Source organism: Doryrhamphus excisus, chromosome 15 (genome assembly GCF_030265055.1).
Source record: "Doryrhamphus excisus isolate RoL2022-K1 chromosome 15, RoL_Dexc_1.0, whole genome shotgun sequence".
In the NCBI taxonomy this organism is placed as follows: Eukaryota; Metazoa; Chordata; class Actinopteri; order Syngnathiformes; family Syngnathidae; genus Doryrhamphus; species Doryrhamphus excisus.
Genome location: NC_080480.1, coordinates 5,690,172 through 5,717,050, shown reverse-complemented (window position 1 = coordinate 5,717,050; position 26,879 = coordinate 5,690,172). Strand labels below are relative to the sequence as shown.

Sequence of the window (26,879 nt, the reverse complement as noted above, 5' to 3'; positions counted from 1 at the left end):
ATTGATTAGAATTTTGACACAAGACAAAAATGTCTGCCATGCTTATTTAGAATCATCACTGTAGTTGAGTAGTGCCTTTCTAAAATCAGTGTAAACATAGTTGACGTTATTGAGCCTTAAAGCTGAATTATATTGTGTTGTTTTACTTTTTTCTGCCTTTATTGTTGTAATTATGTATGTATTATGTCTTTTTTCCCCCTCATATATATATATATATATAGTAACGCAATGTGGATGAAGTGGAATATGACTTTTATGCTCATGAGCACACAATTCTGGTACTCTGATGAGTATTTGATACTACAGTAAAGGTATGCTTTGGTAAGGATAATAATCATTTTTTTGTTTAATATTGTCTTTTTATGAGAGCTGATTACGCTGAATTGTTATTATTATTATTATCATGCTTGATTATTAAGTGGGAAAAAAAGGGAATTTATCAAATGTATTGAGGTTCAGGTACCAGGTTCAGGCACGCTGGGAAATGTTGATGCCAAAGAGTGTCATTTCCATTCACTTTTTCGAAGTCACCATTTTATTTGATTTTATTGAGCACCTTCAAGATGGCTCAGCTGTAGATGGACCCCTTTGCACAAGGTACTGGCTTTTACGTATGTCTAGTGTTGTACAGTATCTGAGCGTTTTCTATTGTTTATATACGCATGTGCTGACTAGCATAAAGTACCAGCTCATTTAGTGTGTCCACTTGGCCTGCATGTGTGTATAAATGAATGTTGTTGTGGTTGTATGTGTTTCAGAAAGGATGCATTTATTTAGCCATACTATTTTTTTTATTCTTTTTATATGCTTGATCACAGCATACTAATAATAATACTTGTCAATCCTTTTTCTAAAGAGCCACACTAGCCAAATAAAGACACTCGTAAATGTGTAATACTCGGCAGTATGAATAGCCTGTCGCGCTCATGTTTTCATGAATTATTGTTGTTTGAAATATTTTTTTTGTATATAGTGCGCTTAATAGGAATGCAAGTGAAGGTAAGCTTATAATAATAAAAGTCATGTGTCAAATGGAGGATGTTTTCACCAGCGTTTTTGCAGCACATCCTTTGAAATGTTTTTTTTCTGTTTAAAATAATGTATATATCCAGCCCGACTGAGTACTTTCAGTACTAGTCAGTACAAGCTTATTGACCGTTGGTGATGGTCGGAATGTAGAATTACTGGTAAATTCACAGCTTTTTGCCTTTTGGTTCAGCAAAGTCTGCATTTTTTAAAAATAAAAATATAATTTGTTAGATTTATTTATTTATTTTTTAATTTATTTTTTAAGAACTGGAATTTTATATTTTTATATATGCTTATAACTGAAAATGTAATAATGTCGAGGATTAATCAAGTTATGTTGTAAATTCTACTGAATTTGTGTGAAAAAAAATCTATTAGCTGGCATTACGGTAGCTATTTGCTGTACGTCCACTTGGCGCACGGTTTTTTTTTAATAAAAATATAATTTATGTTAGATTTATTTATTTATTTTATTATTTTTTTAAGAACTGAAATTTTATATTTTCATATAAAAATACAATAAATATTACATACTTATTATATTTAGATAATAACTCAAATTGTAATAATAATGAGGATGCTATATGCTTATAACTGAAAATGTAATAATGTCGAGGATTAATCAAGTTATGTTGTAAATTCTACTGAATTTGTGTGAAAAAAAAAATCTATTAGCTGGCATTACGGTAGCTATTTGCCGTACGTCCACTTGACGCACGGTGGGGCACAGGTTTACGTCATTACGTCACAGCACCGTCCCCCTCCTCCCCCCTTCAGTCTAGCTGGGAAGAAAAAAAAACTTTTTGTATCGTAGGAATCAACAGCCGCCATCTTGACGCGGCTCGGAATCGGGATTTCTGGGCTAGCATTAATTGTAAAAATACCGAGCGGGGCCACCCAGACACACCCCGAACGGCGTTTTCTCTCCCAGAATCGAAGCGTGAGCTCTCCCGGCGAGGATTAATGCCAACATGTGAGGGCTTTTCGGGGTTTTTGTCGTGCCAAAAGCCCACTGTAAATTTGATTTCCCTTTTAGCGAGCAGTGCTTCTCGCCGTATCTCCGGCGTCGAGACGCTGTATTTCTCCGGGCGACAGCGACGAGAAAAATAATCCGCTTCATAGAAAATATTTGTCGATTTTTGCTCTTTTTATTGGAGCCTGTGTTGGATTTTAAGGAGTCTCGATTCGACGGCGAAAAAAAATGACTCCGGATAGACGCGAACCGGCGATCTCCGGAGAAATGGCTTCGCTTACGCTTTGTGTGATAATTCATGGTTGATTTACTATTTATTTTTCTCGGCGCAAAATATTTTTGGATGCAGTTATTGAGGATAATTATGTGGGTGTTGGGTGTTGGATTATCATGGGGTGATCTTCCGTGGCGAAGCGTGGCGCTGTTGCCTTTCTTTTGAAATCCCTCTCACCGGGCAGCCTTTTTGCCACTCAAGAAAAAATACTTCCATTGAGCCTTGGACGCGCTGTCATACTGAAAGTTAGCATTTATTTAAAAATAATAATAAAAAAGAAGCTTCTACTGCTACAACACCCACCAGAATGGCTGACAACCTGCTGGATGTTGGACCCCCAACTGCAAAGCGACCCAAACTGAATTCGCCTCTCTCAGCATCGGATGGTCCAGGTGAGTCGGTGCTGCTTCCTGACACTCTCAGCGAGCTAATGGCTACACTTTCGGTTTGTCAACCTCCTGTAATATTGCCACACTCTAGCAAGTTATTAGTCATGTTTGCTGATACATTGCTGCTGCAAACTGGTCTGATAGTTTGAGAACATTTTGCATGGCACTTTTCTTGCTCGGAGGCAAACGGGAAGGATTGAAAACTTGGAAGTTGAAGTCAGGTGGCAATGGTGGAGAAAGTGGATTTCAAAACATTCATTCATTCATTCATTTTCTACCGCTTTTTCCTCACAAGGGTCGCGGGGGTGCTGGAGCCTATCCCAGCTGTCTTTGAGCGAGAGGCGGGGTACACCCTGGACTGGTCACCAGCCAATCACAGGGCACATATAGACAAACAACCATTCACACTTACATTCATACCTATGGACAATTTTGAGTCACCAATTAACCTAGCATGTTTTTGGAATGTGGGAGGAAACTGGAATACCCGGAGAAAACCCACACATGCACGAGGAGAACATGCAAACTCCACACAGAGATGGCCGAGGGTGGAATTGAACCCTGGTCTCCTAGCTGTGAGGATTTCAAAACAATCAAAGATTAAAAAAAAAAATTCCCGACTGTGATGACAAATTTTGCTGGACGATTGTCCTCCATGATAAACAATAATATTGTCAACAATTTATGATTTAAGACCATTTCTTAACTAATATAGCGATAATATGTGATATAATCATGCAAATGCTTATCAAAAGCAATGAACTGTCCAAAATATTGGAATTGGAATTTATTTATTCATTCATTTTCTATTGCTTATCCTCACGAGGGTCGCGGGGGTGCTGGAGCCTATCCCAGCTGTCTTCGGGCGAGAGGCGGGGTACACCCTGGACTGGTGGCCAGCCAATCACAGGGCACATATAGACAAACAACCATTCACACTCACATTCATACCTATGGACAATTTGGAGTCACCAATTAACCTAGCATGTTTTTGGAATGTGGGAGGAAACCGGAGTACCCAGAGAAAACCCACGCATGCACAGGGAGAACATGCAAATTCCACACAGAGATGGCCGAGGGTGGAATTGAACCCTGGGATAGGCTCCAGCCCCCCCCCCCCCCACCCCGCGACCCTCGTGAGAATAAACCGTAGAAAATGAATGAATGTATATTAGGTCTGTCAAATGATTCAACATTTTAATCAAATGAATTAATCAAATGAATTAATAATTAATCACCATTTGCAAATGTGTGTGAAATATGCCCATTTTACTGTTTGTGAGTTGGAGACATATAAGGTGTTGGAATTCCACTGTTGTTGATGTCTTCGAGTGTGAATGGTTGTTTGTCTATATGTGCCCTGAGATTGGCTGGCCACCTGTCCAGGGTGTACCCCGCCTCTTACCCAAAGACAGCTGGGATAGGCTCCAGCACCCCCGCAAAATGAATGAATTAATATCATGAACAGAAAATCAGTGTCACCTTAATTATTGTCTGTATATTGACAGAAAACCCTGAAATTGACATTGTGTCAGCTCATTTGCATATCGACTTCATTGATTGACGTTTAATAACATTGTGTGTGGAATATGCTGTTTACATTTAATGGGGTGTCACATTTTGTGAGAGTTTGGTCAAAGTTCAAGTTTTGGATGTAGCAAAATTCATTTGGTGCACGATGAGGTGTTTTGCTTCGGGAATCACGGCAGCGGAAACGCAAGTTCCACCGTTTTGCAGTAACTTCATTCTTTCATTGTTTGTCACAAGCTTTTTCACGTCTCGAGAGGATGATGAGGGCTGACATTGACATCCGATGGTGTCATGGGAGATTGCACCAAGAAATGATTCCATGGTGTAGCACACGGCAGACGCAGATGGCAAGTGGCGCAGTCAGTAGTGCAAAGCCCGCCTTTCCCCATTGGGAACAGGAGACTGAATCACTGATGGGAGGGTTCATGGACTCTGTTCAATCCGCTATAGAACCAACATGCCCAGGTGTTGAGACAGATAGTCCACTTGTTATCCAGCCAGGTGTACAAGCGTAAAAAGAAGCAAACCACTTTGTAAACAGGACAAAAATTACGAAATGCCTTGAATTAATGCACCTCATACATAAAATTTTGTACCGTTGTCGGGTTCACGGACTCCATTCGTTCTGCTATAGAACCAACATGCCCAGGTGTTGAGACAGATAGTCCACTTGTTATCCAGCCAGGTGTACAAGCGTAAAAAGAAGCAAACCACTTTGTAAACAGGACAAAAATTACGAAATGCTTAGAATTAATGCACCTCATACATAAAATTTTGTACAATTGTCGGGTTCATGGACTCCATTCGTTCCGCTTTAGAACCAACATGCCCAGGTTTTGAGACAGATGCACAGGGTGAACCCACTTGTTATCTAGCCAGCGGTACAAGCGTAAAAAGAAGCAAACCACTTTGTAAACAGGACAAAAATTATGAAATGCTTTGAATTAATGCACCTCATACATAAAATTTTGTACCGTTGTCAGGTTCACGACATTCGTTCCGCTATAGAACCAACATGCCCAGGTGTTGAGACAGATGCACAGGGTGCACTCACTTGTCATCCAGCTTGGCGTACAAGCGTAAAAAGAAGCAAACCACTTTATAAACAAGACAAAAACTGAAATGCTTTGATGTAGTTCACCTCATACATCAAATTTTGTACCGTTTTTGTCACACTCGCGTATATAAAGTGTCTGAAGAAGCCATCGTTACAGGGACTGAGAGCGTATAACGCATGCAAGCATGATATCCCGCCTCTTCCTGCTTTGTGTAAGCCGACGTAACACATGTACGCCTATTGGTTATTTCAGCAAATGCCAGGAATTTGGCAAAGTTTAGCTATCATTTATGGGGTGTCACAAGACATCCAACTCAATAGACGGGACAAGATTTTAAAAATTCCGTTGAAGAAAAGAACAGTGGGGGGAAAAAACATGCCAGGACTAACTTTTATACAATGCATGTGGGTTTTGAAGTGTTTACGATCCCATAAATTGATCCTAAACTATATTATTGTCAATATTTTGGAGGACAAATAAAGCACTAATGTTATAATTATATCTAATCATTTTAGTAGGGCGATATGCTATTATGCTATTTTATGTACCGGTATACCGATATAGATTCTTCCAATGATAAGATCAAATGTAAACAAACCGAGCAAATTGTGTCGCAGCAGATTTATGAAATGAATAAAATACTGTCATCGTGAGGCAAAGAAAGTATGTGGAAGTATTTACTTGCAGATCGTTCAATCGTGTCAAAAAATCATTATAAACACTGAACAATCCCCTCCCGACCCTAAACTGGTTGAAATTCCTAAAGACACCACCATCAGGCACAAGCGGTTGGAGTTCCTGATTCCCTACCAGCAAATGAAATGCATTTTAATCTTTCAACGCCATTTTGGTTGTGTGGAAGAGTCAGAAGGGCAAGCAATAAGCAACAGTAACAGTTAGCATAGAAGATGCGGGGTTGCTAATAGTCTTTTCCCACCACAATTAGTGGCTCTACCAGAGTTTTTACACACTGGTAGTCAATACTTGTCAATGCAATACTTCTATAGACGCTAATAAATCAAATGTGTAACAATAACAATAAAGAGGGAGCAGGATTACCATTGCAACAACACATCATCAGTGACATAAAAGTAACCTGTCTCACAGCGGTCTAAACCCATCTTACGTTCCCTATTAGTGGGTGAACAATCTAACGCTTGGTAAATTCTGCTTCACAATGATAGGAAAAGACTATAAGGTAATCCTAGTAATGGGACGCACCTAAGCCTTCTGAAAAACCTCCAAAAAGCTACTATAAAGCTCCATTTACATCATGTGACCTGCATATTAACCAAGCTACGGTGACATTGTGATTGAAACTGCGAGGTCCCCTTTTTGAGGACCTTAAAACTAGCCCCTGCCACCAGTTTCATTCATCATCACAAAGCTTGGTGGAGATGTCAATCATGACAGGACGCACAAAAAAAGTCTGAAGAACCTATGTTACCAAACAAACAGAAAATCGGCCATTTTGGCCGGCGACGGCGGCAGCGAAATTGTCCGATGGACTTTGACCAAATGAGCCCAATGTGCCATTAATGGACCGCTTTAATTATTGTTACGCCCAAGAACTACATCGCTTGCGTAGTGACACCTCGCCATACCCCCACCGCCTAGCGACTAGCTTCACCAAGCTTGGAGCTACCGCCACTGCTGCTGTCTTACCGTTTTTGCCACACAAACGATAACGCATAAACTTTAATGTACTTCATTTCCCTGACAGAAGAGAAAGGTGAACGTGTCTGTGATACTTTTTCTGATCTCTATTCATACCAAGTTCATCTTCAGGCTGCACATTTCATTGTACTATCAACACGTGTCGAGTAATTTTGTGCTAAATATAACTACAAAGACAAAGTTTTCAAAAGTAGCCTAAGGATGTGTGTGTGCTGGCCTGCCCAACCTGCACAGCAACTTGTATCATCACCTGGGAGACGTATTTAGTGTATGTCTCTTATGGGTGATCTACTACGTTGTACATTAGTAATAACATCATGCTAGGTTAGCTTTTTGGCTGAAGGGAAAACAAGATGATCCAACTTACAGGTCATTTGTCGGTCGCTGACTGATGCATAGACGGCACAGCTCCAGGCTTTCTTTAAGATGCAGGCTTCCATGAAGTAGTGGGCATATGCACAGAGTGGGCACCCCCATTAGCTAGGGGCCGGGATCTTCCCTTAAGGAAGAAGTGTTTCCCTGCATGATGTCATAAAAACCCACAACTTCAAAAGTGACCTTTTGAATGCCACTTTTTTCACCTTTGTTGCTAATAAACAGTAGCGATGCTTGTGACTGTTATACCCCAAAATTGAAAATTCCACTATTTTTCTCTTTAAGGCTTTGGTGTTTCTCTTCAGTTCTGGCAGGATTTGAGTTTCCACATGTTTGATTTGTATCTGTGAGCATGGACATGCCTGATTTTCCCAAACATTGTGATGAAAGTTGCAAGTTTTTTTAGCGGTTGTGATAAAATTTCTGGAGAAAGTTGCAAATTGTTGCACGCTGCCTTCTATGTAATTAAAAGTAGTCAAATAATAAATAATGATTGAACAAATATAAAGCACGGAAAGAGTGAGAAAAGCAAAACAGGCTTTATTCAGCCACATAGGAACCTTCACATGAGAATAAAATACATTGGTGCCTTGGTTAACATCATTCCGCCCTCCCAGAAAATTCAACTCAAACCAAAACAGACTCTAACCAAAAAAAATTATCCCATAGAAAATCATGTAAGTCCAATTACTCCATTCCTTTAATTTCTATAAAACGCATTTTCTTGACAATATAAAATTTTCTATAAAAAAAATTGCAAATTGTTGCACATTGCCTTTTGTGTAATTAAAAGTAGTCAAGTAATACATAATGATTGAACAAATATTAAGCACGGAAAGAGTGAGAAAAGCAAAACAGGCTTTATTCAGCCACATAGGAACCTTTACATGAGAATAAAAGGCAGTGATGCCTTGGTTAACATCATTCAGCCATTCCAGAAAATTCAACTCAAACCAAAACAGACTCTAACCAAAACAAATTATCCCATAGAAAATCATGTAAGTCCAATTACTCAATTCCTTTAATTTCTATAAAACGCATTTTCTTGACAATATAAAATTTTCTATAAAAAAGTTGCAAATTGTTGCACGTTGCCTTCTGTGTAATTAAAATTAGTCAAATAATACATAATGATTGAACAAATATTAAGCACGGAAAGAGTGAGAAAAGCAAAACAGGCTTTATTCAGCCACACAGGAACCTTCACATGAGAATAAAAGGCAGTGATGCCTTGGTTAACATCATTCAGCCATTCCAGAAAATCCGACTCAAACCAAAACAGACTCTAACCAAAACATATTATCCCATCGAAAATCATATAAGTCCAATTACTACATTGAATTCATTTCTGTAAAACGCATTTTCTTGACAATATAAAATTTTACAACGAAAAGGCATGCAAATGGCAATATACAGTATAAGCCTAGTGCCCATGTGACAGAAATCTCGTCACATTAATCTTGCAAGATGCTGCGAGAGTATTCATGTGATTTAAATAAATAAATACATTTGCTTTTTAGGCTTAAATAAGTCTTTAAAAAGTCTAAATAAATTAAATGAAGGGATAAATAAATATGAAAATTAGTTAAATAATGAAAAAATACTAAAAAAAAACCCAAAAATAAATTACAATAAATAAAAAAATTAACAGTGGGATGCAACTTAATGACCATTGGACATGCAGGTCCCATGTTGAGAGCATTAGAGAATCCCTAGTCTGGTGTAATGTGAGCGCGTGCGAGCTCCAGCAGCCACAAGCTCTCTTGAGGGGGCGTGTCAACATGTGGCGATGAAAATGCTCAGACGTTTTCCAAGAAAAAGGCTCACCTTGAGGGTTCCTCAAACGCCTCGGGCGAGCATTATTCAGCAACATGTATTTGAAATGCATTTACGCCCGACGAGTCTTGGCTTCCCCGAGCACGGCATTCTCAGAATCTTTTGGTAATGGTTCTGCTGATGTGGAACACACGGTCGTATACATCAAGATACATTTTGTCATATGTCACCCCCAAAAATGCAATCTTTCTCATATTACCTCTTCTTTCTTTTATGTAGATCTTGTTTCCCTGTTTGACTTGGAAAATGACCTTCCAGACGAGCTCATCCCAAACGGAGACCTATCTCAGATGGGAATGTCCTCAAACGGTGGCCCGGGCGGAGGAGGGCCCCCCAATCTCAACTCCATCGTGTCTGACGCCGCCGCCAAACACAAGCAGCTGTCCGAACTTCTGCGCCCGGGTAGCTCCTCCATCTTGGGAAGTTCCATGAACTCAGCCAGCCCCCAACAGGGTGGCATGGTGGGAGGCCAGCTTGGAGCCGTGCTGGGTAAAAGTCCCCTGGGGCAGGGGTCTCCCAATCACCAGTCACCCCAGTCTCAGAAATTAGGCTTAACTACGGGACAAGGCAACGGGGGCATGGGCTACAATCAGGCCATGCTGAGCAGTGGACAGGGTCACGGGGTCTTGGGCCCGAGTGGACAGGTGATGAATGGAGCTCTTGGACCAGGAGGTCGAGGACGACCTGGCATGCAGTACCAGGGCCAAGGTATGCCGGTTGGTGCGGGCGTTGGAGGAAGTGTGCTGGCAGAGACACTCACCCAAGTCGGGTCACAGCTGGGCGGACACAACGCGCTGACTCCTCAGCAAGCTGGACACATGAATAAGGTGAGGTCCAAATCCATCTCACTTTCAGGACTGAAAGGGACTGAAAATGGACCCAATGTTGTCCCTCACTTATTGCTCCTATGCTTTAGTCTTTCTAAAATGTAGAATTTTCCTTTTTTCTTTCTTTTCCGTCCCTTTTCTCCATTTCTCCCCGCCTGCTCTCCTGCCTCTTGGTCTTAGATAATGGAGCTGTAAATCAACTTTAGAGGGCTTACTTGGGGTGTTGCTGGTGTGGGGGATGCAATAGAAAACGGGCAAGTGGAAGAAGAGAAATGGGGGTTGGGGGGGGTGTTATTCCAAGAGAAATCCAAACAGCAAGCAGTCTCTATGCCATCCTCTAGCTCGGTGGCACTTCACACACAATAAACGGAGATCATTAAGCTAGGAGTACCTTAGCCAGATGAGGTGAAAGTCGTGCTCTGGTGTGACTAGCAGAGAGACATCAGGCAAGCGCTGTGTGTGTGTGTGTGTGTGTGTGTGTGTGTGTGTGTGTGTGTGTGTGTGTGTGTGTGTGTGTAGGAGGGGGAGGGGCAGGCTGCAACCCAGCGGCTCCGCTCAGCTGTCTAGCAAACTGGTCCTTCCCACTTGATGTCTCCTCCCACATCTCTGTCTTCTAGGCTGGGCCTGCTCGCTCTGCTGGAGCAGTGCTGAGAGCAGGCAGCAGACAGACTGATGCAGGGAGCTATACATAAGGGCGTGGGAATAAATCACTATCACAGAATCATAACAGTAACTATATCTGCCTTTTACAAACTTTTTTTTTTTTTTTTACATTTCACCATTTCCCTAAATCCTCTAGCAGACAAGTGTTAAAGATGTTGTATGTCACTGACAGTGGCACCCGTTTTTGACTACAAATTGTTGCTTATGTGGGTGAGGATGCGTTTACGGGCATGTACGTGACCAATCAACTTATGTGGGCCAAACCAAAACTGAATACCAAAAATTTTTTATGCATTTTAACTCACAATTGTGGAAAAATTGTGAGTTCAGTCTGAGTGAGTCAGTCAATTGTTCAGTGTGTTCTTTGAGACCACTATTGGTAACATATACCAGCTGGTGTTGGTGTTGTTTTTAATATTATAAAATGTTAGAATTTTAGTATCAGCCTGACTTGTCGGATGATTCTGTTCCACCCCGATCCTATAGATGGCGGTAATGCACATTACAAAGTGGTTAAAAACAGAGCTGCGGTGGAAAATAGTCTGCTGTGTTTGGTAGCTTTGGAAAAAGAAAATATCTCTATACATATATACATACATACATACATACATTTATTTAATTAATTACGTTACAATTTTTAACTTAATTAATGCATGCACATCATGTCAAGCCACACCTCTCTGTTATGACAGCAGACCGAAGTATAGTGTGGCATCTCCACACAGTGTGTGACACTCTTTTAGAACTTTATTCTAATCCGAAGACATCAACAACAGTGGAATTCCAACACCATATATGTCTCCAACTCACAAACAGTAAAATGGGCATATTTCACACACATTTACAAATGGTGATTAATTATTAATTAATTTGATTAATTTATTTGATTAAAATGTTGAATCATTTGACAGCCCTAATATACATTCATTCATTTTCTACGGTTTATCCTCACAAGGGTCACAGGGGATGCTGGGGCCTATCCCAGCTGTCTTGGGGCGAGAGGCGGGGTACACTGGTCGTCAGCCAATCACAGGGCACATAAAGACAAACAACCATTCACACTCACATTCATACCTATGGACAATTTGGAGTCGCCAATTAACCTAGCATGTTTTTGGAATGTGGGAGGAAACCCACATGCATGCACGGGGAGAAAATGCAAACTCCACACAGAGATGGCCAAGGGTGGAATTGAACCCTGGTCTCCTAGTTGTGAGGTCTGCGCGCTAATCACTTGACCGCCGTGTAGCCCTCTAATATACAAATCAGTCCAATATAAGGGAATTATGATGTCATACCAATACATCTGATAACTGACCTTTAAAGAAAAAATGCTCAGAGGCAAGATTACCTGTGCTGTGCAGGTGAGCAAACCAAGCGCTGCTTTTTTTTTCTCCTACCAGTGACGTTGTCGGCCTGCTGAAACTTCCCAACCTTTCTGAGGAAGACATTTCACATGCTAGTTGTACCTGTGATATGCAGATACCATATTGGTTTTGAGAAGCAGAAAATGATCAATATCAGTTGTAAAGAAAGATATCATGCATCTCTAATATATACCGCCGGAACGACCACACGGGGACAGGACTGTCTAAATGTCCAAAATAAGAACACTCAATCATCTGATGGTATGTTGCGGATGTTCTGACCTGTCTTTGTTCCATCTGTCTGTGCTAGATGGGGATGTCGGGGGCTCCATTTGGCCAGCAGTATGGTCCAACAGGGGTCAGCACCCAGCAGCTCCAGAGCAAGTCAGTCCTTTCCAACAATCTGCCTCAATTCCCGTCTGAGTTAAAGGGAGCTGGGAGTGTTTCGAACATGGTGAGTGTCTTCTTTGGAGAAATTGGAAAAACGCACGCAGGCACAGATGACAGGACCGTGTCGTCATTTTGTCGCAGTCCCAGATGCAGCAGCAGGTAGCGTCGGTGGGCATCGTCCCCGGGGGGCCTGGCGGCGTCTCGACCGGCCCGACGGCCGATCCCGAGAAGCGTAAACTCATTCAGCAGCAGCTGGTCCTGCTGCTCCACGCACACAAGTGCCAGCGGCGGGAGCGGGCCAACGGGGAAGTGAGGGACTGTACTCTGCCCCACTGCCGCACCATGAAGAACGTCCTCAACCACATGACCCACTGCCCGGCTGGCAAGTCCTGCCAGGGTGAGTGTTTTTTAGTGTCATACCTTTCGTCGACACTTAATTTAATCCTTTTATTTCTCCTCCCACAGTGGCCCACTGTGCGTCATCCAGACAGATCATCTCCCACTGGAAGAACTGCACACGGCACGACTGTCCTGTGTGCCTACCACTAAAGAATGCAAGTGACAAGAGAAACCAGCAACGTGAGCGCACTTTCTTTCACTGTATCAATGTGGAGATCAAAGGTTGAACAGTTCAGTTTTTTGGGTGGAAAAAAGCTTTTGGCATCAAGTCCATGTGTTACATGAGGTGCTGCCACCTGGAGGTTGCAACACGCCGAGGCAACTGTGGGAGGATTCCTTAAGAAAGGCTCGGCATGTACTGGGACACCCAGGGGAGGGGCTTGGTTGCTCTTTTATCAGTGGGGGCAGGGCCTCGGGCCAGGCTGCTCTCTGATAGGCTCAATGACCCAGTGACGGATTTAAATCCCCCACAGAGGCAGCATGCTCCCTGTCAGCAAGCAACACAGCAGGAAGCTGCCGTCACAGATGCGACAGAATGCTAAATTTAACATTTATACTGTATCCCCCCACAAAAAAATGTTTTGTATCAGAAAAAATACAAAGAATTAAACCCAAAATATGTTGTGTGATTAATGACTAATTTTTCCCTTTACTGATAAAGCTATGCTAGGTTCCCCTGGCGCCAACCTGCAGAACGCAATCAACACCGTGGGGGCCGGCCAGCCCAGCGCCCCGACCATTAACAGTGCAACCACACATATAGACCCCAGCTCCATGCAGAGGGCCTATGCCGCTCTTGGGCTCCCCTATGGCAACCAGTCCCCTGCTCAGGTTCAGGGCCAGAACCAGGGCCAGGGTGCTACTCAACAAACCCCCCAGGGCCACCAACAGCTACGTAATATGAACCCACTAGGTACAGAACAAAATCTATTGTTTCGGCTTTCAGTAAAAATGGCTTTGTTGCTTATGTCTGTCCCTTCATGATTATCAGGCACTAATCAGATCAACCAGATGGCAGCAGGCATGGGTGTCCCCTCTTCAGACCAAACTGGCTTGCACAGTGGTGACTCTTTGCCCTCCGCACTCAAGTGAGCATTCGTAGATTAATCATTTCTTTAATATTTCAACACATTGCAGTGAAATAATTAATTGCAATCTGTCGAGATAACATTTCAGCATTTTTAAACTACGCATAATGTTTACAGTATATTCTCTCAACAGAATATTTTCTGGAACTTAAAATAAAACTTTATTTTGTTGTTTCTCATTTTAAGACTTAAAATAATTCATATTCAACCTCTATGCTACAAAAATGGAAAAAATTATAATGAAAAATTATTATTTAATTATAATTATATGATTATTATTATGAATAATAATAATTATTATTATTCTGTTGAAATTGCTACTTTTTTTCTTGTTACAGTACGACTTTTCTTCGGACTAATCTTTCAAAATGACTGCTATTTTTTTTTCAATTTCTGTTGTTTTATGTTTTCGAACTATTTCAACTTTATTATGGTAAATGTTCTTCTCGCAATTGACTTTATTTCGATAATATTTTTATTTTGTTCTCATAACGTGTTTTTTTCCGCAACCTTACTCTCCAATGATTACTGCTGTATTTTTTAATTAATTTAAATTTAATTAGTTAAACATCTTTTTTCTTGAATATTTCAACTTTTCGTCACAAAACCACAACATTATTCTGATAGTCATGACATGTTTTTGTTAGATAACAGTTTTCTCTTTCTTGTGAAGTTACTGCTGATCTATTCATTTTTGTAGTTTTTTTAGGATGTTTTTAGAATGTGCTGTGGGCTACAAATGGCCATCGCTACCTATGATAATAATTATTCCCTTCTTCTATTGTCCTTCAGTCAGTTGTTGCCAGATGGATCAGTGGCAGGAGCTATGGGAAACCTGCCCGCTGCCACCCCTCTCTCGGCTTCAGGGGTCCGGAAGGCCTGGCATGAACACGTCACTCAGGACTTGCGCACCCACTTAGTGCACAAACTGTATGTTCCAATCAAAAGATCAACACTGGCATATTAATTTGGAATATGTAATGAATGAGCTTTCCCCCAACCGCTCATTATCTGCAGAGTACAAGCCATATTTCCTACACCGGATCCTGCAGCGTTGAAGGACCGAAGAATGGACAACCTGGTGGCGTACGCGCGCAAGGTTGAGGGTGACATGTATGAGTCGGCCAACAGCAGGGTAAATGAAACTTTGGCATGTAAAAGCAGGGAATTTGAGATCGTCACACAGTCTTATAAACAACTTTGTCCCTTCTGGTTCTCTGACCAGGATGAGTATTACCACTTTTTGGCAGAGAAGATATACAAGATCCAGAAGGAACTGGAGGAGAAGAGGCGCTCGCGGCACCAGCAGCCCGGCATGGTGGGGAACGTTGGTCCGCAGCAGTCGCAGATGAGTCAGCCCAACGCAATGGGCCCGGGACAGCCTGTCCGACCTCCCAGTTAGTAGCCAAAATTTCTGACTGGTGGATGTTTTACTTAGCTGTTAAATAAATGATTAATTTGATTAATTTTGTTCCACCTCAGATGGACCTGTGCCTATGCCAAACATGCCAAATCAAATGATGAACCGAATGCAGGTGCCCCAAGGTATGCGTGCACCGAAAGCAACCATTTTATTGTTTTTAGTGCACTATTAAAAGAATAGATTTGGCATTTAACAAAACATAAACCTTTTTATCTCAGTTAACTTCAGATTTGAGCACTGATAGATAATCCTACATACCGCATGTCAATATTTCCCAAACCTTTTTTGCATTGCAGCGCCCCCCCTTTTTAGAGTTGAACCATTAACCGCGACCAATGATGGATCACTGTATTCAATTCCAGCGACTGCCCAGTATAATAAACAAATGTGTATTCCTCCAGGAATCAATCAGTACAACCCAATGGCAATGCAGAATGCCCAGATGTCACAGACGCCCTTGGGGGCGCGGGCTCCCTCCCCCATGAACCACCCACAGCAGATGAACATGAACTCCGTCCCAGCGGTGAGCTCTACCTATTCTGTCTTTGCAGATTAAGATTTTTTCATAAAAATACTAAATTTTACTTGGCTACCCTGTGTGGGGGGTAAACTCATGTTATGCAAATGAGACGTAGACACACAAATATCATGATGTTAATCTATGTCGCGTCTTTCTTTGCTAGATGGGCATGTCCCCTTCGAGGATACCGCAAAATCAAGGAATGATGGGTAATCATTCGAATAACATGCTTCCCCAGTCGGCCAACCAGGGTCAGTTCTTGCCTCAGGCGCAATTCCCTGCAGCTGCTGGAGGAGCCATGAATGTGAATGTCGGTATGGGTCAGCCCGTCACGCAAGCTGTCGGTGCACAGGTGAGAAGCTGTGTGTAAAAAAATAAATGATCTTTACTAATTTCTTCATTCGTACAATTATTTTTTTTTTTCAGCAGCCGCCAAATTCCAACCTCCCTTTGAATGCGCTGGGAAGCCTTAGCTCACAGTTGCCCTGTGGCACAGCAGCTCAGCCAAGCTTGGGCGGCACCCCTCCTCCCAACCCCTCCACCAGCCTGCCAGTGCATCAGCAACACCATCCACCCGCGCAGGGCCCGGTGCAACCACAGCCCAACACCCCTGGCTCCACGAGCGGGCCCTCCTCCAACCAAACCCACATACCAAGCAACCTCCCTCGTCCGCCCTCCGCCATGAGCACGGCCTCAGACCCTTCCCAGCCGCTCACCCCCCTGCAGCCCCAGCCTGACACTTCCAGCCAGCTGCAGCAGCCCACCTCAGTGCCGGCACAGCATCCCAGCACACCGGTGAGATGCCAGAAAGTCAAAGTGACTGTAAATGAAGACAATATTTCTATGTCTCATCATGATTCGTTTGTCCCCCCCTCCCCTTTAAGATGTCACAGGCTGCTGCTAGCATTGACAACAGAGTGCCCACCCCAGCCTCGGTGGCCGAACTTAACTCTCAACAGACCCTGCCGGATATGACTGCCTCTGATGTCAAGGTCAAGTCTGAAGTAAAAGACGAAGATGATGACAGCAATTCTGGAAACAAGACAACTAGCATAAAAGAAGAGGTACAGTAATTAATGATCTGTTATTGGTGCAATTGTTAATGTTAGCAAATGACATCATAATTCCCCCATAACAGCCCGTACACACCTGCTGATGGCCTAATCCACGTGTCGACAGAGGGCCGAAGCACTGCAGGTTTTCTTTCCAACCAGTTTCTCCAGCTGGTGATTTAAATGACGAGCCCCTTCCCTCAAACCAAAGGAGGGTCAATCATTAAAATCATCTGCTTTAGTGACCGGCTGCAAAGAAAACCTGTAGTGTCTTGGCCTTCCATGGCATGAGTTTGACACCCCTGGCCTAATCTATCTATCTGCTTTCTGACTCGTCTATCTTGATTCTGTTGTTGTACCAGGATGACGACACCAAACCCTCACTGGTGAAAAAAGAGGAGGAAGATGCAACCGAGCCAAAGCAGGAAGCAATGGAAACCGAGGACAAGAAGCCAGAGATAAAGGCTGAACCCAAAGAAGAGGGGGAAGGCGGGGCCAACAGCACAGCCACACCTCCTACTCAGAGCCGCAAAAAAAGTAAGAATCCAGGCATCACCTGTGTTGCTTGTAAAAAATATATGCATATCTAATATTTATTGTTGCATTTACAGTTTTCCGACCTGAAGAGCTAAGACAAGCCCTGATGCCAACACTCGAGGCCCTCTACAGGCAAGACCCCGAGTCCCTGCCCTTCAGACAACCTGTGGACCCCTTGCTGCTAGACATCCCTGTGAGTGTACACTTTTCCATGCACACCGATTTAATTTAGACATTTTTTTGTAAATGTCGTCTCTTTCTCGCCTCCTCAGGACTACTTTGACATCGTGAAAAATCCCATCGACCTGTCCACCATCAAGCGCAAACTGGATACAGGCCAGTACCAGGAGCCGTGGCAATACGTGGATGACGTGTGGCTCATGTTCAACAATGCGTGGCTGTACAACCGGAAAACATCTCGCGTTTACAAAAACTGCACCAAACTGGCAGAGGTGTTCGAGGTAGAGATCGAACCCGTCATGAAGTCCCTGGGCTATTGCTGCAGCAGGAAGGTGAGATGACGCGGGACTGTATCCATATCAAATGCCACTTTTTTATGACACGGATACATGATGCGTATCTTTGATGTCTCCACAGTACGAGTTCTCCCCCCAGACGCTCTGTTGCTATGGTAAACAATTGTGTACTATCTCAAGGGATGGCATCTATTACAGCTATCAGAACAGGTAAGCCTTAAAAGGATGGTAAAGCTGAAGGATACCACATCCATTAATAACACATAGCACTTGCATTCATTTCCACAAATGTCTTACGTCCTAAATTGTGATCAAGTCTTGAGTTTTTTGTCTATCGAAAGTCTGCAGAAGCACCCAGGATTCCCCCTGCTGGACAGAACATGTTACTGCACTTGAGCAAAATTAGTATTTTCTGCTCGCCTAAATTCATCATATCCCATAAAACCAAAACAATATTCAGAAAAATATTATACTTTTATATTTATTTTATTATAAAATTATATTTTCCCATCATTATTGTGGTATCCGCGTGGCCTAAAAGTCTAAAATTTAATCATTTGATTTTAACCTTCCTGTTGTGTTAGCTTTCCGGTATCATCTCTTATGTAAACGGGTCGGTTTTGACCCATGTATTAAATCAGCTATAAAATACACTAAAAACATTAAGTTACCACCAAATTTGCTTCTCATGTCTTGGTTACCTTCTTAGATAGGCTTCCTCATCCATGAAAATGTTGGTTTTAATACTTTTGGTGTGGGCATGTAGGCCTTTTTTTGTCACTATACCCCTCGATTTCAATTTCCAAAAATTAAAGCCTCTAAAATAAGGTTGAAAGGTCAAATACATTATTCAGTCTCGCTTATGAACTGTTTTGATTTGAGTATGCAAAAACATAATGACATAACAAAACTCATATTAGTTCACAATAGAGAGGCTTCTGGTTGTTTTTAGTTAGGTTAAGTATTGAAATGTGAAAGAGCTGTGAATAAATTCATACACAGGTATCCTTCGTTTAGCGTCATTTTAGACCCAATGGTGATAAGTGAATTTCTGCAAAATGGACAATCCTCATTCTGCCGCTGCATTTCACCAATATGGTCTTGTCGCCGACAGGTATCACTTCTGTGAGAAGTGCTTCAACGAGATCCAGGGTAACAGTGTGACCCTGGGGGATGACCCGGCACAGTCGCAGACGTAAGTTACTAGGAACATGAACAAGACATAATTTAAGATATTTAGAACAAAAGCTGACATTATTCCTTTTTTTTGTCATTTCTCTAAATTTTGCTTCAGAATGATTTCCAAAGAACAGTTTGAAAAGAAGAAAAATGACATGTTGGACCCTGAACCGTGAGTACTACTTGTACTGTCTACTTGATGTCTGATGACTGTGTTGATGCCTCAGTCCTTAACAAGGAGCGCCTCTTGTAAATGTCTTTTCTTGCAGGTTTGTTGAATGTAAAGATTGCGGACGCAAGATGCATCAGATCTGCGTGCTGCACTACGACGTCATTTGGCCATCAGGGTGAGTTTCACCATGACAGCCACAAAAAAAACAACTAGCCATTTTGCCCATCATCCACAATCCTTATGTGAGACACAAACACACGTCTTTTTCTTTTCTGTGAATTTTAAAGACATAAAAACTACTCCACCTAGAAAACTCCAACAAAGTTTCATGTAGTAACATGTAATACTTGCAGTAGTTTGCTGTACTTTTGTTTATTTTAAGCATTCCCAGAGCTTCCTTCCTGGGCCCATTGACTGCCAGGTAGTGCTCGTTACGAGTCAGTGTGCTGTGGCGAGGTGTCACTACACCTGTAACCTAGTTCTTGGGTGTAACAATGTTAATAAAAATATTAATAACACTTTCGCCATGGCTTGGTTATGTTTTGGAAATGTAGCATTGTTGCCGCTTTTTTTGTTTTTTTTCCAGAAGGCTTTGTAAGAGGAATAGGTGCATCCCATTACATGTGTTAATTCGCTGCCTCTTTTTAGCTGTTTTTATATTTTTAGAACGCACTTGTGTTTATGTTCCACATAAGGATTGTAGATGATGACGTGCAGAATCCTTCAAACTACCCAAGCACAGACATTTCTCTTTACATGCCTAATTGTCTCTTTTGCAATTTAGCTTTATCTGTGATAACTGTCTGAAGAGGGCTGGGAAAACCAAAAAGGAGAACAGGTTTTCAGCCAAAAGTAAGTTGAATGTCAACATGAAACAATCAGAAGAGTTGTACGAGTGGGTATAAATGGAATTATCTTTTCTTTTGTGTGTAGGGCTGCAGTCTACGAGGTTGGGGACGTACATTGAGGACAGAGTGAACAAGTACTTGAAAAGACAGAACCACCCAGAGGCTGGTGAGGTGTTTGTGCGAGTTGTTGCCAGCTCTGACAAAACAGTGGAGGTGAAGCCTGGAATGAAGTCCAGGTAAATTCCTTTTTCCCAGTGAGCCATTTCATCTGCATGGATCACGTTGGAAGATGGTTGGACATGTCTGTGTTGCTTTTGTGCTCCGCAGGTTTGTGGACTCGGGTGAGATGGTGGAGAGCTTCCCTTATAGAACCAAAGCACTTTTTGCATTTGAAGAAATCGACGGTGTGGACGTCTGTTTCTTTGGCATGCACGTCCAAGAGTATGGCTCAGATTGTCCTTTTCCAAATACAAGGTAAAGCAAAGCACCAAAGAAATCCAATGTTTGTCTTCAGTCATTCTTTTACCTGAAAAGACAAATTTTGTCCATCATCTATAATCTTTATGTTAGACATGAACAAACAGTGCATTCTAAATATATAAGAACTCGACACCTAGCATTAACTTTTGCAAACCAAAGTCGGTGTGGCGAGGTGTCACTACGCTAGTAATGTAATTCTTGGGTGTAGCAATGTTAATTACAATGTTGCTGTAGCTTGGTTAACATACAGGTCACATTATAAAAAAATTGCATTTTTTTTCTTCTTTATTTTGAACATGAAAAACATCCAAAGCACAACAAACCAATAAAAATCAATTCAAATAAAAATACCTATGTATATATAAACGTACACACGTTCGAAAGGGAGTGGTAAGAAGTCAAGACTTATCTAGTCCCACCCCCCAACCACCCAGATTCCAACCTCATCCCAACAAAACATATATTATTCCTTGTCTACACAGAATAAAAACCCCACATCCAACCACCCTCACCCAGCTTGAGGCACCCAACCACGTGCCAAGAGCAACCAGTTCATTATTACATCGTCCAGTACAAAAGAAAGAAAGAAACCACTCCAACTAAACAGTCACCACACCAGTCATCACAAGCTAACATAGATATTAAACATCAATGTTATGGTATTGTTTCAGTGAGATTGAAAAATAAAAGGATGTGAGAGAAAAAAAGAAAAATATTTTTTAAAATACCTCTAAACAATTAAATAAAATAAATAATAATAAAATTAATTTAATTATTCTTGGTGTTTTTTCCCAGAAATCTTTATGGGCAGAAAAGCTGCCTAATTTTTGCTGTTTTTGTATCTGAAGAATGCACAGAAAACCGAAGGACGTATGTTCATGTCTCATGTCACCCAAGGATTGTGTATGATGGGCAACAAAAAATGCAATTTCATTTAAAACTATTTTTTTTGTCTTGTAGGCGGGTTTATATATCATACCTCGACAGTATTCACTTCTTCAAACCACGCATGCTCAGGACTGCAGTTTACCATGAAATATTAATAGGCTACCTGGAGTATGTCAAGAAACTGGGGTACGTTAAAAAACAAAACAAAAACTCTTCAATCATGTTTTCATTTGATAGTAGAGCACTGCTAAAAAAAAAGACTATGCATCCCCTTCAGGTATGTGATGGGTCACATCTGGGCCTGCCCACCCAGCGAAGGGGACGACTACATTTTCCACTGCCACCCTCCTGACCAGAAGATCCCCAAACCCAAGCGGCTCCAAGAGTGGTACAAAAAGATGCTGGAAAAGGCTTTTGCTGAGAGAATCCTACATGACTTTAAGGTCAGCAAATGATGTCTTGTTGGTTTCTGACCCCCCACCCCCAATGCGACTTTTTAGATGCCGTAAGAATGGCTTTCTGATTGAAACGTTTTTGAACGAGCATGTAGAGTTATTGTGTGAAGTACTGCTTGTCAACAGTACAAATAACTTTTTAATAAGAATATAGTAATGCCATATTTATGGCGGTTAATAGGTTCCACACCCGACCGTGATTAGTGAATTTCTTTTAGTGAATTTATTTATAAACGGACATTACATTTATTTATACACTAAGACATAGATATACTATGAGTAAAATAAGCCATATAAGACACGGATAAGGCTTATGTTGTAAGTAATGTTGTGTAAATGTCTTCCGTTGTTAGTGTCGCCGAGTGGAGGACATTGGGTATTCAGACTTGAGTGTCAGCTTGGTGTGTGTTATGGCCGCAGCGGTATCATGTGTTTTTATTGAGGATTATTGTACCTGTTATGAGATCATTCATACTTGCCCCAAGACTCTTCCATTGATTAAGTCTGGTGCTTGTGTGTCTCAACAAACCTTACAGTTTTTGAATATTGCTGGTGAATGACTTAGTTGTATTTTATTTCATTTTCTTGCTTGGAAATTCAAAGGTTTGTAAAATGTGCTTAATTATACATATTTTTGACTAACAATAGCCGACGCAGACATTTGTGGGAAGTTTTGTAAACGTTCCCACATTCTGCCACTATACTGTTCTGTGTTTCTGCCTCCAGGACATTTTCAAGCAAGCAACGGAAGACAGGCTAACCAGTGCATATGAGCTGCCGTACTTTGAGGGGGACTTTTGGCCTAATGTGCTGGAGGAGAGCATCAAGGAACTGGAGCAGGAAGAGGAGGAGAGGAAAAAGGAGGAGAACACGGCCTCCTGTGAGACGCCGGAGGTGAGCTGAAATAATCTGAGGATTAAACATTTAGGGAAAGGACCTGAGCAAGGTCCTTTCAACAGTTGCTGTTTGCATGCGTTTTATGTTCATGTGCAAATATTTGAAGGGAGCCCACGCTGACAGCAAGAATGCCAAAAAGAAGAACAACAAAAAGACCAACAAGAATAAGAGCAGCGTCAGCCGTGCCAATAAGAAAAAGCCCGGGATGCCCAATGTAGCCAATGATCTGTCCCAAAAGCTCTACGCCACGATGGAGAAGCATAAGGAGGTGAGCCATCCTCATAATGTCAATTTGTCGTCACGTCGTGTTCTATTCCTAAAATAAACATCCTCCTACCAGGTGTTCTTTGTCATCCACCTTCATTCGGGCCCGGTCGTTAACACTCTACCACCCATTATGGACCCGGACCCTTTGCTGTCTTGTGACCTGATGGATGGCCGTGATGCCTTCCTGACGTTGGCCAGAGATAAGCACTGGGAGTTCAGCTCGTTGAGACGATGCAAGTGGAGCAGCATGTGCATGCTGGTGGAGCTGCACAACCAGGGCCAGGACCGCTTTGTCTACACCTGCAACGAGTGCAAGCACCACGTGGAGACGCGCTGGCACTGCACTGTCTGTGAGGTAGGAAACCCAACGGTTTGAAATAATGTACCAGTTAAATGTCCGACCTAAACGTGGTTTTCCTTCCTTGCCACAGGACTATGACTTATGCATCAACTGCTACAATGCAAAGGGTCATGAACACCAGATGGTGAAGTGGGGCTTAGGTTTAGATGATGACAGCAACACCCAGAACGCAGAGGCTTCCAAGAGCCCTCAGGAAAGCCGACGTCTCAGCATCCAGCGCTGCATTCAGTCCCTAGTGCACGCCTGCCAGTGCCGCAACGCCAACTGCTCCCTGCCGTCGTGTCAGAAGATGAAAAGGGTGGTTCAACACACAAAGGGCTGCAAGCGCAAGACCAACGGTGGCTGCCCCGTGTGCAAGCAGCTCATCGCTTTATGTTGCTACCACGCCAAGCACTGTCAGGAGAACAAGTGTCCTGTTCCGTTCTGTCTCAACATCAAGCACAAACTCCGTCAACAGCAGCTACGGCATCGGCTCGAGCAGCATCATTTGATGCGACGCAGAATGGCCACGATGGCTGGAAGGGGTATGCCCATGCCATCGCCACCAACGTCGTCTGCGCCGGATACTCCCAACTCTGTGCAGCAGCCTAACACACCGCAGACCCCTCAGCCCATGCCCAATCAGCCCCAACCACCTCAGCAGCAGCAGCAGCAGCCGGCACCCAACCATGCCAATGTCGGCCAAGTCTTCCCCAACAATGGTCGCATCAGCCAGCCCCCGACACCGATCCCGCAGGGCAAACCAGGGCCTCAGTCGTCGCCGCTCCATCAGCAGCAGTCTCCATTGCCCAGCTTACCACATCAACAGCAGCCTCCATCTCAGATGGTACAGCAGCAGCAGCAACAGCAGCCCCTGCTGGCGGCGCTGAAGGTGGCTAAACAGATTGAGATGGTAGCAAAAGCAAAGCAGCAGCAGCAGCAGCAACAGCAGCAAAATTACACCATGAATGGGATGCCGATGAACCACCCGCGCATGATGGGACCCATGCAGGGTCAGATGCAGATGATGCAAGGACCCCGGGGGCCTCAGGTGATGCAGACCATGCAGCAAGGACAATGGGGTCCGGGAATGCAGAGTCCCATGCAGAAAGCTCAGGGCCATCCGCAGCAGATCCCGACACAACAAGGTGTCATGGCCGCTCAGCAGGTTCAGGGCGCCGCCATGCAGCAAGGCCCGCTCATGCAGAGGCCCATGATGGCCCAGCAACAGGCGCTCCAAATGCCCGGAGTCATGCCTCCCCAGGGGCCCTCCCAACAGGGCATGACGCCACAGCAGCAGAATATGCCTCGGGGGATGCCTGGTAACATCGCACCCAACGCTTTGCAGGAGTTACGGCGCACCCTGAGATCTCCCAGCTCTCCCCAGCAGCAGCAGCAGGTCCTGAACATCCTCAAGTCGAACCCCCCACTCATGGCTGCCTTCATTAAACAGAGGGCGGCAAAATATCAAGCGAGTCAGCCGCAGCAGAACCATCAATCCATGCAGGGATCTCCGGCAGCAATGCAGGCCATGATGCAGGTGCAGCGGCCTGGAATTCCCCCTCAGCAGCAAGCTCCTCAGCAGGTAGGGCCGCAGGGTATGGCCCCCATGGGACCCCAAGGCCAAATGATGAATGTGGCTCCAAACTGCAATCCTCAGCTTTACCGCAGACAGCAGCTGCTGAGGATGCAGCAACAGGCGCAGCAGCAGCAACAGCAGCAGCAACAAGGTGGCATGCCTCAGCCCCACGGTCAGTTCCCCCAGCAGCAGCCGGGGCCGGCCACCTACTCCCAGCTCCGTATGCAGCAGCAGCAGATGGCTATGCAAGGAGGTGTCGGGCCTATGGGCCAGCTTCCTCCCTCTTCCCAAATGGGCCAAGGTGGCATGGGCATGGACGGGCCCCAGAACCTTCTGCAACAGCGGATGCTCCAGCAACAGCAACAGCAGATGTTGAAGCAGCAGATGGGCTCTCCGGCGCAAGCTAATTCCATGAGCCCTCAGCCGCACATGCTCCAAGGCCAAGCACAGGCCAGTGCTCACTTAACCGGCCAACCCATGGCAAACTCTTTAGGCAACCAAGTGCGCTCGCCAGCCCCGGTCCAGTCGCCTCGGCCGCCTTCGCAGCAGCCCCCGCATTCCAGCCCCTCTCCACGGATGCAGCCTCAGCCCTCTCCCCAACATGGCGCCCTTCTCTCAAGCTCCCCTCACCCCAGCCTTGGAGGACCTATGTCAGGCCCAATGGAGCAAGGACACATGGGGACGCCGGAGCACAGTGCCATGCTTCCACAGCTCAACACACCAAACCGAGGGGGCTTAAGTACTGACATGGGCATGGTGGGGGACCCAACGGGAGACACGCTGGAGAAATTTGTTGAAGGATTGTAGCAGAAGGTAGGTCTTGGTAAAACGGTTAGCGTCATGAGGCCTATGAACCGTGAACTGTGAACTGCTATCCGAGCGACTGCTTTTTATTCCAACACGGTGATTCACCAGTCACTGTTGCAAAGAGGACACAAAGGATATATTTTTTGGTTTGGACCAGCCAGGCAAGAATTTGCTGTGTTTCAATTTGGTTTGCATTTGTTACGCTCTGGTATTTGGTATTTTTTTAAAAAAACCTCTCAAAACAAAAAATATCTCATTTTATTTTTCATTATTTTTTAATTTTGTATCTTTGCAAATAAATATTGTATTTGTGTTGAGCAGACTGTAAAAGTTCAAACTGGGATTTTTTTTTTCCCTCTCGCCAGTTTTGACCTTTTGCTCTGTTGCTCCTGTTCCAGGCTAATTTATTCTAATATGCCATTTTTTTCAAAAGGACTGCCTTTGGGAAAGCCTTAATTTTCCTTCCTGCTTGCAGAATCTATGGAAGATTGACGTGTTTGTTTAGATCTAGGAACTATTGCACACATACAAACACAGCAGGCAGGTGATGGAAGACATCTGCATTGAAGCTTGTCCCTCCCCCTAATGCCAGAATGTTGTTTTCTTTACTGGCCTTGGCTCCGTATTTGTCTTGCATATGTACAAATAATCACTTTAGTTTCTCTTTCAGTCCAAACAAATTCTCTTCCAAGTCCTGTTCTCCTTTTGCCTGTGGTGAGAAATGAACTTGTTCAACTGCTGATTTGTGTTTAGAGTTGTGTGCATCATTTTCTATCTTACATTAAACTTGAATCCATGACGAACTGTTCTCTCATGTCACGCAGCTCAACAGCACTGTAAATATGCTGAAAATAAGAATGAGATCACTGTACAAACTGGTTCAAAATGGCTCATTTCGTACTTATATACCATATTGTTTAATAAACCTGTGTGCCACAGACTTTTGACTGACTTTTTTCATAATGGAATGGAATGGATTACATTTATGGTCATTGCACAAAGTACAATGAGATTTAAAAAGTATTCTGTTTCAGTGCACTTACAATATAAACAATGTATTGCACAAAAATATTGCACGGAAGTA

General features: G+C 43.3%; 1 protein-coding gene across 2 annotated transcripts; it reads left to right on the top strand.

Annotated features, from left to right (window-relative positions):
* The first annotated feature begins 1,819 nt into the window (after positions 1-1,819).
* crebbpb (CREB binding protein b) lies at positions 1,820-26,735 on the top strand. 2 transcript variants are annotated; one of them, XM_058049342.1, is made up of 31 exons: positions 1,820-2,668; positions 9,361-9,968; positions 12,309-12,452; positions 12,530-12,785; positions 12,854-12,967; positions 13,449-13,700; positions 13,779-13,875; positions 14,668-14,805; positions 14,893-15,010; positions 15,101-15,272; positions 15,358-15,420; positions 15,700-15,821; positions 15,982-16,170; positions 16,248-16,613; positions 16,703-16,882; positions 17,233-17,407; positions 17,482-17,600; positions 17,680-17,919; positions 18,005-18,093; positions 18,998-19,078; positions 19,178-19,234; positions 19,332-19,409; positions 20,019-20,086; positions 20,168-20,318; positions 20,410-20,556; positions 21,523-21,636; positions 21,728-21,893; positions 22,632-22,799; positions 22,909-23,070; positions 23,143-23,424; positions 23,501-26,735. In XM_058049342.1, exons 1-31 carry the CDS (start codon positions 2,584-2,586, stop codon positions 25,793-25,795), a joined length of 7,296 nt encoding a protein of 2,431 aa, XP_057905325.1. In that variant the 5' UTR covers positions 1,820-2,583; the 3' UTR covers positions 25,796-26,735. The 2 variants fall into 2 exon arrangements, with proteins under 2 accessions (XP_057905325.1, XP_057905324.1); XM_058049341.1 differs by having other exon boundaries at positions 1,821-2,668; positions 16,245-16,613.
* Positions 26,736-26,879: the final 144 nt, after the last annotated feature.